Genomic DNA, 15,126 nt, shown 5'->3' with positions numbered 1-15,126 from the left:
AAATCTAAAGTAGCGCCTATTAAAGCCCAATCGCTTCCTCGTTTGGAACTATGTGCAGCTCTGCTCTTGAGTAGAACTTGGCACAAAATTAAGGAAAAATTATTAAAGTTTAGCACTAATATATATTTCTGGACTGACTCAGAAATAGTCCTAAAATGGCTTAACACTCATTCGTCCACATTAAATTGCTTTGTTGCCAACAGAGTCTCAGAAATTCAAGAAATTTCAGCTGGCGTTAATTGGAAACATGTACCAAGTATACACAATCCTGCCGATATCGTTTCACGTGGCTCCAGTGCCCAAGATCTGGAAAGTACAATTTGGTTCTCGGGACCAGAATTTCTATTAAAAGATTCTTCGGAATGGCCTGTAAGGAAGAAGGAAGCTAATATTGGACTCAAAGACTTAGAGCGGCGTAAAGGAATAAACCTCAAGTGTAGCAAAAGCAGCAACGAGGGAAATATCATCAATTCCATTATCAACCATTGTTCATCGTACTATCGATTACTTCGAATAATTGCATACATTTTTCGCATTTTTAACAAAGTTGCTATCAACAATCAACTTACACCAGCAATGATACTTCATCTACCAGTAGAGGAACTTCAGCAAACTTGGTGGAGAATTGTCGTATCTATTCAACAAACAGAATTCGCTGAAGAAATTGAAAATCTACAAAAACAACAACAAATTAAATCATCTATACAGAAGCTTACTCCTTTTCTACATGAAAGGAAACTGAACGGAGTGACAGTTTCCATACTTAGAGTCGGAGGTCGTTTGTCGAAAGCACCAATACCTTTCGACGCAAAATTCCCAGCACTTTTGCCGAAAGATCATCGCTTCACAACATTGTACATCGAATATCTACACCGCAAGAACTTACATGCCGGCCCAAAGGTTTTAATAAGTTTATTGCGTGAACGAGTATGGGTTATAAACGCTCGCGAAATCGTACGGAAAATTGTCCAAAGTTGCGTACTTTGCTTCCATTACAAACCTAAATTAATGGGTCAAATTATGGGAAATCTTCCTGCCACACGCTTGCAAATGCAACGTCCATTTCTCGTTAGCGGCGTTGACTTTTGCGGCCCTTTCAGTACAACATATCGTCTTCGTGGCAGAGCTCCATACAAAACATACTTAGCCATATTCGTATGCTTTGCGTCTAAAGCCATACATGCAGAATTAGTATCCGACTTATCTACTAATAACTTTATACTCTGTCTAAAACGTTTTATAGGAAGACGTGGGATCCCTCAACGCATATACTGTGACAACGCCACAAATTTTGTCGGTGCTCACGCCAAATTTAAGGATCTTTATCAACAATTCTTCAATAAATGTGCTATTGATGACATCACTAGTTATAGCACCAAAACTGGTTTCGAGTTTTGCTTCATTCCGCCTCGCGCTCCACATTTTGGAGGCTTATGGGAAGCTGCAGTAAAATCGATGAAATCCATTTTACTAAAAAACTTATCAAGCGCACATCTCACATATGAAGAGCTGCAAACCGTCGTGATTGAAGTAGAAGCTATCTTAAATTCGCGACCGCTTACACCGATTTCAAGCGACCCTAATGACGGCGAAGCAGTTACCCCAGCTCATCTCTTGATTGGATCTTCATTATTATCGATGCCAGAAAAAACCATCAACGTCAACACTGTCTCTTCTTTAACTCAATGGCAGCGGGTGACATATCTGAAGCAGCGTTTTTGGGACCTATGGTCACGCGACTATATTCTTAGCCTTCAACAACGTTCCAAGTGGTTGAAACCAGAAGCCAACATCGAAATTGGACAAATGGTCATCATACATGAAGCCAACTTGCCTCCACAGCATTGGTTACTTGGCAGAATTATCGATACCACTCCAGGCTCAGACGGAAAAGTGAGGGTGGTGGACATCAAAACTACAAAAGGAATTGTGCGGAGAGCCATCCAGAAAATTGCACCATTACCTATATCTTATTGAAATGCTATGGGGGGAGCATGTTTGGTCAGATGCATGACACTGTGCAATATCGGATGATCGTGACCGTGAATTAGGTTATTCACCTTTATTACCGCATTGCTTATGCTTATGCATATGCACAGATGTTGTTCCCGTTTTCTATGATTCGTACATACATACATATTCCCCTTTTCTATTATCCGTACATAAGTCCTGCTTAATCGTATTTTCCATTTTACCTTGCCTTCTCATTAGACATAAGTACCTACATATGTACATACTCATAAGCTTATATATACCTACCTACAATGTAACAGCAATTAGTCTAACAAGATCAGTGTGCATAAGCAGTGTACAAGTGCAGGCACAAGTAAAATCAGTAAACGTGCAATTATAATTTTCGCAATTCAACTTGACTTTAATTTATCTTGGGCTGGAACAGCAATAATATACACAATTTACCAAATAATTTTATGAAATATACATTGTTGCAAAGCCATCGCTTATAGTTTCCAAAACTTTGAATTTTAGAATATGTTGCCATACACATACGTTGGAAAAATACAGTAGTATAGAAAATAAAGAATTTTAAGAGAAATTGTAGAAATTTAACCTACAGGTCTCAAACTGATAATCTACTGTAGAAATAAACTAGTTCTTAATTTAAAAATCGTACCCCCAAGCGGCAAAGTTCCAACCCTCGCCAAAGTTCATTGATGTTATCAAAATGTAAACAAACCCTGGCCAAAGGGCATTGACCTCAGCCAAAATCTAAACAAATCCTGATCAAAGGTCAATAACCTCGAACAAAATGTAAACAAACCCCGACCAAAGGTCATTGACCTCAGCTAAAAGGTAAACAAACCACAACCAAAGGTCATTGACCTCAGCTAAAAGGTGAACAAACCCAGGTCAATGAACTCAGTCAAAATGTAAACAATCCCCGACCAAAGGTCAATGACCCCAGCCAAAGTGTAAAAAAATAAATTGAAATTTTATCATTTTTCTAATTTTATAACTTTTTTAATTACATAAAAATTTTAAAATTTTTTCAAAAATGCATCAAAATTAAGATGTAGTTTATTTCTAAAGTAGATGCTATCAGCTACCATTTGGTAGCAGTTTGAGGCCCGTAAGTTTAAATTCTGCAGAATTACGGGGAATTAAGCGCTGAGACTGAATTTCTTTATTTTCCATACTACTGCAATTTTGAGCACTCGAATGGCAATAGATACAAAAGTTGCAAGTGTCAAATATCACAAGTGATATGCTTTCATACATATACTGAAAATTTCATGTTGTTATTTGTAGGAAGGGTTTTTAGCACCCTAGTTTTAAAATTGCTCGCGTTTTCTTGTAAACATTTTTGTAAAAATAATTGCCTCTTATGCTAGAAATGAATTCTTATTTTGGTATATTTTCAAAAATATGTTTTATTAGTTTTTGTTGATGGAGAATAGATCAAAGAGTATAACGCGGAATCGGAACTAATTTTGAAAACGGTATTTTTATATTCTCGCAACAAGTCTAATAAGTAAATAGGACTATATTTCCTCTAGCCCCCATCTACCTCATATTCAGATTTTCAAACTACCGGTGGACTTTATGCTGTATATAGTGGTTAGGTTATGATAGCACTTAGAGATATTTTAGTAAAATTAAGTAAACATAAAGTCTTGGATATAAAGGAGCTTGGTGGCAAAATTATTTGAAATCGGTGCAGGAGTTATCGAAGCTTCCATAAAATATAAATAATAATTTTCGCTATTCTAGAGGAATTTATGCTGTATATGTGGCCCATATTTTAGGTTTTCTTAAAATAATAAAATAAATAAATTGCGGGAGTGTAAAATGTCGATTACACCCGAACTTAGGCCTTCGCTACCTGGTATTCAAGCTTTTTTTAGTTTGAAAATCCTTTGGTATAAGGTCCAAATAACATATAATTGTTAGTCCATATTCATTGATTAAATTTTTTCATAGTTTTTCTCTGAAAAAACATAAGACTTGCTATTTATTAATTAAAATAATATTTTTATTTGTTTACATATATTTTTCAGATGATTGCCTCCATTGTTACCTACCTGGTCATACTCATTCAATTTATGTTCGCCGAGAAGAATAGAGCAGATCACAATGTGATACTGAACAGTGTAGTTAATAATGGGAATACGACAGCTAACAACTGAAGCCATTTCTAAAGTAGTTTTTCAGACTTGCAGATGACCACGTCTATAAATATATATATACATTTCTAAGGGATTATATATATTAAGTTAAGAGCATATAATAAAAATTACAACGTGCGCAATAGAGTTTTTTGATTCAGTTCAAAGGTATTGGCGAAAGTAGAACGCTCGACGCTTTTTTTAGGAAGCGTTCATGGTCTTCGATTAGTGGTTAGATAATGAGGTCTACATATAAGCTACATGAGAAAGAATAAGTGTTACTATAGTTCAGCGAAACTTAGAATAGTTTTAGAGATTCGAAGGTCAAGGAGTTTAGAGTTAAATTAGAGCACCATAAATATTTGCAAGACTACTAATTTCATGAACATCTGAAAATTTTGACGTAAGGAAAATATGGTTCAAATTCGAATGTGTAGGCGAAGAAAGAACTGAAATTGAATTATCAGATTTTAAATATTAATAGATCCGAGTATCATCGGAATGGTCGTAAACATCTCAGTTAATTAATGTGTCAAGAACTCGGATTCTTGCAGAATTAAGTCAGTTAGTTTAGTTTTTACACGTAACTAGGCAGTTTTCAGGTTTTCTCATAAATCTTGTACGATATTTCCACTTGTCGGATATTTCCAAGTTGTATTCCACACTTATGAAGAACGTCTCAACCTGTATAAAATTAGGTGCCAGTCTTTGATCAGATATACATTTTGGTTGGGACCGGTTACCTATACTCAACTCTCATAGAGTGGGTCTTGTATGCTAAGTCGCTATCAGGTTATATCCCGGTACAAGTATTAATTGTAGTATTTACCGGCTTTTTCATTATATAAACTCTCAAAAATAATTGGGAATGGTGATGGTCCAAGACCTGAGTAGGTTCTCTCCGATACCATCAACAATTAATTTCAAACCAACTGCGAATATATATGTTTTATTGTATGAAGGACAGTTAGTTGTCACTAAAACTGTTTGTCATTCTACATGACCTTCTGGATAAGTGCATAATAGTTTCAAACTTGCTCTCTCACATAATGTGTACAGCTATTGGAAGTGAACTCTGTTACTAACTCCTGTTCACTCTTAATCGGCGCAGTTTTCTTTTAATCATCAACGAAAATGCAACGCTTGAAGTGGCTTACAAAACATATTACTTGTATTTTTTTCTGTCTAACCAGTGCTGATTAAATGTTTTCACTCTGCTGTTGTCATCAATCATGTAATTTTTCTTGTCAGCTAAGCTTAATTGCGCTTTTATGCCTACATTAGTCTAAGTGCATAATCATGCACCTCAGTCCATCAGATTATCTTCTTAAGACTATCTAACAGCAATTTACACCGCTAGTTACCAGCAGTTTACTTAAAATCACCACCGAATATGCTACGTGCGAAGAAGCTATCGAAATTAATTATTAAAATTTGCTGTTGCCTCACGGTTTTAATCCCCATACGGCAACTGCCAGTACTTACCACTTGTCTACGCATCGCCATGTTCGTCTGGCTTGGTGTAAACTGTTATCAGGCCAACGCAGTGTTCTTTCTCGATATCGAAATTCCGCTTTCTGATCTCGTTGGAATCATCCTCTTCCAGCTCAGTCTCTTCACGTACGCTCTATCAATTGTCGAGTCAATGGTTAAGTGTCGTAGATTAGGTGAAATAAAAGAATTGCGTTGCCAAATACATGCAATCTGTATGCGTCATATGCGGTCTCCGGATATTGCAACTGTACCTAGAACGCTTACATGTGTCATCTTTCTCATATTGCTTCTTTGCGAGTCCGTTAAATTGTGGGTTATTTCCAACACTTTTATATCACCAGTTACTTATCCGCTATTGCTGATTGACTTCGGTACACTTACGCGCTTTCTACAAATCTTAACCACTATCATGGATTTAAATCTGGAAGCGCAAAATATCAACAGTCTTTTGTCTAAACTAATCATACAAAACAAGCGGAAGTCCCTTTATGGCAGTGATATCTGGCGACCTTATACGTCTAAGGAATATGAGCAGCTCAATCTGTTGCGTCTCTTGTACGGACAACTTTATAGCGTTTACGGCTGTGTGGAGGATTGTTTTGGTTGGTCCATGTTTGTAATGGAGAAATTCTTTTTCTTCGTTTGCAATTTCTTTTGGTGCGTGCAAATGTATTTCGAAAGAAATATAGTTTTAAAAATGGCGTACAACTTGGCAAAAGCACTAAAAGTTGGTATACTCATCGTCACATTGTGTGCAGTTACTTCAGATATGGAAGCTTACGTGAGTTAAGACTATATTTTGTGTTCGTATTTAATTCCAGTTATGGTTTGTAAAATGTTATCATTTTCAAAACACGAAATAGTGGACTACTATTGAGTATATTTCAATGAAGCTTAAAGTTCAGTCCATAAATTTCTGAAAATTACTATGTACATCTAGCCTTCTATTCCAGGAGCTAATACAACCTGTTCGAATAGATTTTATTATATTAGGAGCACTTACACGCTTATTGGAAGTTAAGTAATACTAGTAGGAGCTAATTGGTGAAAAATGAACTTGTTTTCTAAAATTGCTGTTGACAGTCATAACTTCGAGGTCGTAGATAATTTCGTATACCTGGGAACCAGCATTAACAGCAATCACAATGTCAGCCTCGAAATCCAGCGCAGAATAACTTTTGCCAACAGGTGCTACTTTGGACTGAGTAGGCAATTGAACAGTAAAGTCCTCTCTCGACGAACCAAAATCAAGCTCTACAAGTCGCTTATCATTCCCGTCCTGCTTTACGGTGCAGAAGCTTGGACGATGTCAACATCAGATGAGACGACACTAGGAATTTTCGAGAGGAAAATTTTGCGCAAGATTTATGGTCCTCAGAACATTGGCAACGGCGAATACCGCAGACGATGGAACGATGGGCTGTACGAGTTATACGACGACATTGACATAGTTCAGCGAATAAAAAGACAGCGGCTACGCTGGCTAGGTCATGTTGTCCCAATGGACGAAAACACTTCAGCCCTGAAAGTGTTCGATGCAGTACCCGCCGGAGGAAGCCGAGGAAGGGGAAGGCCTCCACTCCGTTGGAGGGACCAGGTGGAGAGCGACCTGGTTACACTTGGGATCTCCAACTGGCGCCGAACTGCGAAGGAGAGAGAGAGGTGGCACACTATCGTCGATTCGGCTATAACCGGCTAAACGGTTGCAACGCCTATCACATACATACAATACTAATTAGACCTTTCATAATTCTATTTAAGTCTCCTGTCTTTTTCATACATATTTCATATATTTCTTTCGTCTACTTGTTTCAGAGTCGCTATACTGGTTGCCTCATCTTTAAGCTCTCGAAGCCATTGGGTAATAAACTCTATAACGACCTCGTTACAAGTTTTTCAATACAGACACTCCATCAAAGGGTTTCACTCAAAGCGAAACACTTTTTTGTCATAAATCGTGCTCTTTTAGGCAGCGTAAGTAATAATTGTTTGTTTTGAATATAAAATCCTATCAATATAAATATATTTTTTTTCTCTCCCAGATGTTCGCTGCAATCATCACCTACTCCCTTATATTGATACAATTCTTATTTGTAGAGGAGAAACACACTAAAGGAGTTCCAAATATGACAATGAAGAATATGACAAGTCAGTTGATAGCAATAAAGATTATTTAATTACAAAAGTTAATGTATTTACTGTTAGCTATAAGGCTAGACAGATAGTTCATAGGAACGAAGATGGCCACCAAAGATGAAAGGTAGACACCAATTGTCATTTACTTTCAATAATTCCACATTCGCTTCACTGTGTGCCTAGCCTAAGGCTAGTATGTTTATTTGAAAAATATTGTTCGGTGAGGTTGAAAGTTAAATTATCTAGTTCGCCGTCGGTGATATTTCTACAGAGTCCTTTATAAGTAGGATAATATGTAATTGGAAACGAAATACAATTAGACTAACTTTTTAAAATAGCTGTATCTTTTAGGCTTAGATCTCAGTAGCTTGGCGACGGTAGATATATTTATCTGGTATCACTGAGTTTGGTTGATAGTCATATATGTCAAAGAAGTGTGAGAAGTATGGCAGTAACCAATAACGCGGACTTTGCGATATTCGACAGGAAGATTATTAAAATGATTTTGGATATTCACGCGATGCTCCGCAGAATATAGCAATAGGCGAAACGATAAGCTACATGGACAATACAGCGCCTAGCAAAGAGTGCGGCGCATCAAGGCACGAATAAATCCAGATTTGAAAGTTCTATGTTCGAAGTTACAGATTCGAATATAGAAAATCAAAGTTCGCATGTATTATATTAGAGACAATATTCGTTTCATCATTAGTATACAGACTCTGAAGAAAAGAGGTTTCAGAGATGGTGTGTTTGGTATTTGGTTGGATTAGTTATATCAGAGTAGTTAAGAGCAATAATGGGATGGTGCTAAACGAACGACTTCCTTCCAGTTTCCTCAAGCTAGAGAGTTGCGTTGAATATGTTCATAAATATGTGCCTATTGGCTCGTAAGGGTCTCTATTTTTGGTGTCGCAATTGCTTTACAAATTTTGCATAGTCACAGCATATAAATTAGGCTACCTCGTGTTATTAATTAGGACACCTTACGCTACAAATAAAACCAAACTTCGCTGCCCTATAAATCTAGTTAGCGATGTACACTCAATAAAAATGGATTCGCTGGAGAGGTGCATCAACTGTCTTCTACAATCATCTTTAGTCATATTCGTCATAATACCGTCGGCGCGAGTATCGCTGTTGTTTAATCTTTTGTATCGCATTGTCTGGTTGGCATTCCTGTTATTTTACAGTTATTTGCCTGTTATGTTGCTTATCATGGGCCGCGATAATTCGCTTGTACGCTGGGTGCGTCTGTTTCTCTCTGTCGGTTCCGCCATCATCTATATGATTTGTATAGTGGAAAACTCCATGAAATGGCGACAATATGGACGCATAGTACGACATTTTCGGAAAATCGACGATTTAATAGCAAGACGATTGAATGTGAATATGGCTCAAAGAAGACGTTTTACCTACCTCAAATCGCGCATTTTACCGTTACTGCTAACACTAATCACGTGTGAAATAATTAAATTGTTTACCATACAGCGACTGACTTTCACCTATTGGTGTACGCTAACGATTGTTGCGGGTCTACGTCTTCGTTATTTCCACGTAATCACGGTTTTGTGCGAATTCAACGAACGTTTATGCCTACTATGTGATGCATTGGAAGTGTTGAAAGCTTATAATCGCTCGCATACAAGTTTAGAGTTCGCCACTTGGCGTCGCTACAATCAATGGGAGTACGCACAGTTGAATATATTGCGCTTGATCCACGGACGCGTCTATAAGTTGCTGCAGATCATCAACGACTGCGTCGGTTGGTCCATGACTCTGATCGCGCAAGCAGCCTTGTTTGAATTCGTTTGTTACACATATTGGTGTCTCACTTTTAAGTTGGTGAATATGGGTATGGGAGCAGTGATCTTTAATTTCGCTACAATCTTCTCCTTGGGTTGTCTGCACTACCAATGGTTTAGGCAGGCAGACAAAATAAAACAGAATGTGAGTATGTGGAATAAGGTAGCTGAGAGAGAAATATAGTGGGCGAAATAAAATAGATAGAGTAAGATGGAGATAGATACGAGAATGGGATAGGGAGTTCCGAAGAAAGAGAGAGAGAGACAGTGTGTTTAGAGAAACGGCCTGGAATCCGCTAAACTCCAAAAAAACTATAAACTCATCCCTCCATCGAATTATATTCTAATCGTCCGAGTTCTAGAAAAGAATTTTTGATGTTCTTGTATTATGATGTTAACAGAATATCGTTAAATCATCATCAAACCGTTATAGTTATAGGTCGTTCACTTAAAAAGCTTGCCCTATAAAAATGTACAGAAATAGCATTGGGTTTTAAACAGAATAGCACTGAGAGAGTGAGAAATATATTGAGATAACTTTTAGAAATTTGTATGGTCTGGATTTGAACTCGGGGTTCTTTAGGTGATAATTACTGCTCAAACCACGTGGTGTATTTCTGTATGACTCATGGTTGGATGACTTTGGGTTATTAGAAAAAATTTGTGAGATCCATCCTAGTTTGAAGTTTCTCTTTTCTTCCAGGGTCAAAGGATCGCTGCTCTTACAACTCAACTTTATAAACCATACGACAACAAGCGCTACAATGATCTCTTACTCATATTCCTGATACAGACGATGCATCAAAAGTTTATGGTGACCACGAAGGGCTTTCATATAATTGATTTGAAAAATTTAGCAACGGTAATAAACATATATACATTAGTTTATTATTTATTTTCAAAATCATTCTTTATTGTTTTACATTTGCAGACTATCCATGTCTTCGCCAATTATCTGGTTTTCTTACTGCAATTTACCTACACTACGTCGAGAGGTTAAAAACTTGAACTTCTTGCGGAAATCATCAGTTCGAGTTCATTAAGTTCTTGTCCCATTCATCATTAGTTTAGACTTTAAAGCACTTTTGTTATTTATTTCTTCATTCAGCAAGAACTGCATTAATATTATTAGATACGTTGCGGATAAAGCAATCAGCTGAAAATGAATAAAATAATCAGATTAATTGTATTGAATTAATTGTTGTTACTGAAAGGAGGCATAGTTCTTAGATAAAATAGGAGATAATGTACACCGTTTGATCAAGTGGTTATTAGGGGATCGTGAACCTGCTAATTTGTAGTGAGCTCGAAGGTTTGATCAAGGTTAATATCGATCGTAGTAATCCTAGAGTCAAGGATGATATCAGGTAATCTTCATCGAGTAATGTAAAATTCCAATCAAAGTTTTGAAAGTCAGCGTTAAATGATAAAGGCTACATAGACCCGGTTTCAGTCTTCGCACCTTTAAGTCGACAACTTTAAAGGCTTCACTTCACAATGACAATTTAGGTTTAAGAGTTACTTTCTTTCATAAACTCTGTCGTCAAATTTGCATATTAATTTCAATACTTACATCACCCAGTAACGGAAGATTCAAAGTGAAAAATCCCTTTACATTTATGAACAATCGTTGTTGTAGACATTGCAGTGAGAAATTTGAGACCAGGTCGTTGTACGTTTTATTGCCTATAGGTTTTGCCAACTTGAAGATGAGACCGCTTATTTGTATATTCTAAAAGAAAGACTATAAATAACGATACCTTTTACGCATTAGCTGTTACTACTCACATGTTGCCGCGCTTTGTCGGCAGTGATTAACAAGACAACCGCTAAAGTAGTTAATCTCAACATGGTCAGCGCGTCGTACATGAATTGTCCAAGCCGAAAATCACTACTGACGATTTCAATGCACCAAAAAATGTTCGCTACCGCCGTGAAGAATGTGGTAAATAGCAAGACAATGATGGACCAACCATAACAGGTGCCCACACATTGATACAACTCACAGAGGCGTCCCTGCAGCAGACGTACCGAGTTCAGGTTTTCGTATTCCCACGACGCATACGGTTGCCACACATCACTTGTGTATTTATTTTTTGGACGATTAGCTTTTACCAGCACCCGCAGCAGTGCAGTCAAGCTGAGTGAACGCTCATTTTGACGCTCAATCGTGAACGTAATTTGTGCATAACGCGCGCGCTCGATTAACAGCATTGGCATCGAGTAGTAGAATACCGGCGACATGTAGTCCTTGAAGATTACAACAAGCTGTAAGATATCATATGTGATTTGTATGAGCGTACAGTAGAATACTCTCAGCCATCTCTTTCGCTCGAATGTCGCCGTAACGTCAATATGATTTCGTAGCATTGCATCCACTTCATCTTCCAGACGCCGCAACTGCTGGTAGTGCTTTGCCTTACACATGGATTCTACGTAGGTCACAAAGTTTGTGAGCATTTTAAAGGTAAACAAGACACTGCCGACTATGTGGCCGAGCTTTTCGAAAGAATCCGTGAGCAGTGAGTATAAAATAGTGTGGCCGGGTATGGTGAGCCAAGCGAGCCAGATCAGCCGACAGATGGACGTGACCCACGGGAGACGTGGTACGGGTTGTAAGAGTAGCAAGTACATCAATGCTAAAAGATGGTAACGTGCAAAACTTGCGAAAATCTTACGATAGTACATTATGCCAAGAACGTCCGCCAACAACTGACCCACTCGGCTATATTTTCAATGTTGTTTGGTTTTGAAAGTTCCATGACTATGCAACCAAAATAAGGAGCTCGATCAGCGGTCATGAAATGCTTATCGGTTAATCGTCTGGTCAATTGAAACTCATTAACGCCATATTAAGTGCTCTGTCATTGGAATAATGATAACATTTCTAATCCCAAAACACTTTGTCTAAATTAATAGTCAGCTTACTTAAGTGATAACATATCGCATCGGCTGCTCAGAGATTAAATCTCAGACGTTTATGGCTTGGGTAAAATAATAACGTAATTAGAATAATATCTAGAATAATGGATGTTTATATGACCTAAGTTTAACTGCGACATTTGTTTATAGTACGAAGATTGGTATCGTTAAGTGTCAGTCAAGTTAGCCCATTTTCTCTGTTGTTGTTGTTGTAGCGGTTACCCAGGCCTGCCTGAAACGAGAAGCCTAGCCTAATTGTCATCGAGGTCATCTAATGGGAGGCCCAGGAAACGAGTTGTTTCGTTAGGGTCGGACCAATGGGAAAGGGGTGTTAGATGAGTAGAGTTAAGGGGGCATGCAAAGAGGTGGTTAGTGTCATGCGGGAACTCTTTGCATGCAGGACATATGTTGAGTATGTCAGGGTCTAGTCTGGATAGGTAGGAGTTTGGTCTGCTACAATATCCAGAACGAAGTTGCGCAAGGGTCACTCTAGTTTCGCAAGGCAACTCGAGCTCTGTGTCTGCAACGGTGGGTGTTGTTTCTAAAAGTACGCCAATCACGGGTAGGTAATCAATAAAGGTGTTAATAGCTCCTCTGTGAATGGCGTTCAATGCTTGTCTATAGTTAGTCGCGTCCAATAAGTGAAAAAGGTCGCTGTGAGGGAGAGTGTTAGGCTCCTAAGAGTGAAAAAGCGAGAAAGGTCGCGGAGTTAGCTGTTTACTTTCGAACACATGTCATCGATTCGATTGCCCGACGTCAATATCGTACAATCATCAGCATAAGAAGTGACTGAGACTCTTTCTGGTGGTTGAGGGAGTTTCGAAATCTAGAAGTTAAATAATAAGGGGGATAGGATAGCAAGACTGACGACCGCACAGGTAATTAATGGTCCACCTCTTCAGCCCTGGAGGTAGCGGAGATTGTTCGATATCTTCTAGTAGCTAGATTGAGTGTGTCAAAAGCTTCAGCATGTTTATACCATCTGGGCCAATGAATTTGGACGATATGGCCTTTTTAATGACATCTGCAACCTCGCCGTTGGTGAAGGTAAGTGGTGCGCAGTCTTTTGGCATTTTGCGCAACCTCCGGTTAACACATCTTTTCGCCTTATCCACCGAAGGGTGTAGTGTAAATTGCCGGCTAAAATAGATCGCGCACTTTCTCGGGTCCGAGGAAGCATGACCAGCGAATAGAATTTCAACTCAGTCATCATGCCTTCTCGGGTTGGATAGAGATTTGACAGTAGTCCAGAGCTTACCCACACCAGTGGAAAGATTGCAAGACTTCAGGTGCTCTGCCCATTTCGTCCGATTATATTGATTTGCCGTTCCCCGAATCTCCAAATTGAGATCCCTTATACGGGTATCACAGGGATCGACAGGCGTAAGGCCTCGCGCTCGTTGGCTAAAACTGCTGCTTCAGCTGGGAAGTTAGGGAATGAAGCGAGCAGTAGCAGCTGCGATTGCCTTGCGGAATTGACGTTCGCCAACGTATACGTCCATAGAAAAGGGCCGTGCGTTGAAGGTGGAGCCAACCCAGTTAGCTTTTTTGAAGTTAACGAAGGTACGGTTGTCCACAGAAATAAAGTAAGGAGGTTTTTCGATCGAGACAATTATAGGCAGAATAGTACTTTAGCATAGTAATAGAGAAAATTTTATTGGCTTTCTATTTTTCCTTCCTTTGCGACATCTCAGCCGATCCAGACGTGGTAAGTGAAATTCCAATATATTAAATAAAATTATAATTATTATAAGAAAATTTGTTCTTTTTTTGGAAAACTTTGTGTGGAATCATTTGCGCCTTCTATTTCCCCACGGCCAACCACGATCACGAAAAGAAGCACACCGTACTCCACCACCTGAGCTAACATTGGCTTCATCTGTACTGTCATTAATCACCGCTATTCTTCGGACTCTACTCTACCGGTTTCCCCTTCACCTTTCAACATTACTCTAATTAGTAGTAAAATTTATACTTTTTATAGATCCTTCGTTTTCAAAAACCTTAAATAAATTTGGATATGTTATGATTAAGAAATGTCAGGGGTTTGGTATGTGGTTTGGGGAAGTTGGGAGTTTGGGGGGTTTGTTATACGGAGAATGGTTATGCTGCCGACAAAATTTTAAGTCGCAGTTATGAACCGTTTATATAATTAGATCTCTCATGTTTACTGGAATTGCATATTGTGTAAAGAACGATGGAGTCAAACCGTACCGTATCGTCGAACGTTCTTTAGATGTATCTTAACTGTTTCTGGCTTACTGAATTTTCCAACAAGAGAAGTAGTATATAAAGGAAGAATTAATTCGGATGAAATCTAAAACTATCGAGTTTAATCCGTTCTTTTTATTATTATACTATACCAAGTAGTAATAAGGGACCACCAAGTTGGATATGAAGAAGTGAAGGAAATGTGGTTTTGTTGTACCACATATTTAGATTTACTCTCTCTCTCTTTATATTCTCCTATAATTGCTAATTCCAAAAAAAAGTGATATCTCAGACCTCTGCCTTCAAACCAGCTAAATTATTTGAGTAAGTAAAATGCATACTAAATTATGTAATATATTATTTTAATATTTTTTTAATTACTATTACACCCAAAAAGCGGAAAAAAGGAGAAAATAGTTTAAAATTAACTAGCT

At 38.1% G+C, this 15,126-nt stretch overlaps 1 protein-coding gene across 1 annotated transcript; it reads right to left on the bottom strand.

Moving 5' to 3' along the window:
* Nucleotides 1-5,616: 5,616 nt before the first annotated feature.
* LOC105219523 (gustatory receptor 23a-like) lies at nt 5,617-12,247 on the bottom strand. Its single transcript, XM_011195721.2, has 3 exons — nt 11,348-12,247; nt 11,133-11,291; nt 5,617-5,751 (listed from the first exon to the last, which is right to left on the bottom strand). The coding sequence occupies exons 1-3, from the start codon at nt 12,245-12,247 to the stop codon at nt 5,617-5,619; spliced, it is 1,194 nt and encodes a 397-aa protein (XP_011194023.2).
* Nucleotides 12,248-15,126: the final 2,879 nt, after the last annotated feature.

This window comes from Zeugodacus cucurbitae, chromosome 5, assembly GCF_028554725.1.
Source record: "Zeugodacus cucurbitae isolate PBARC_wt_2022May chromosome 5, idZeuCucr1.2, whole genome shotgun sequence".
NCBI lineage: Eukaryota > Metazoa > Arthropoda > Insecta > Diptera > Tephritidae > Zeugodacus > Zeugodacus cucurbitae.
Note: the sequence above shows the minus strand (reverse complement) of the source record. Positions and strands in the feature narration are given on the sequence as shown.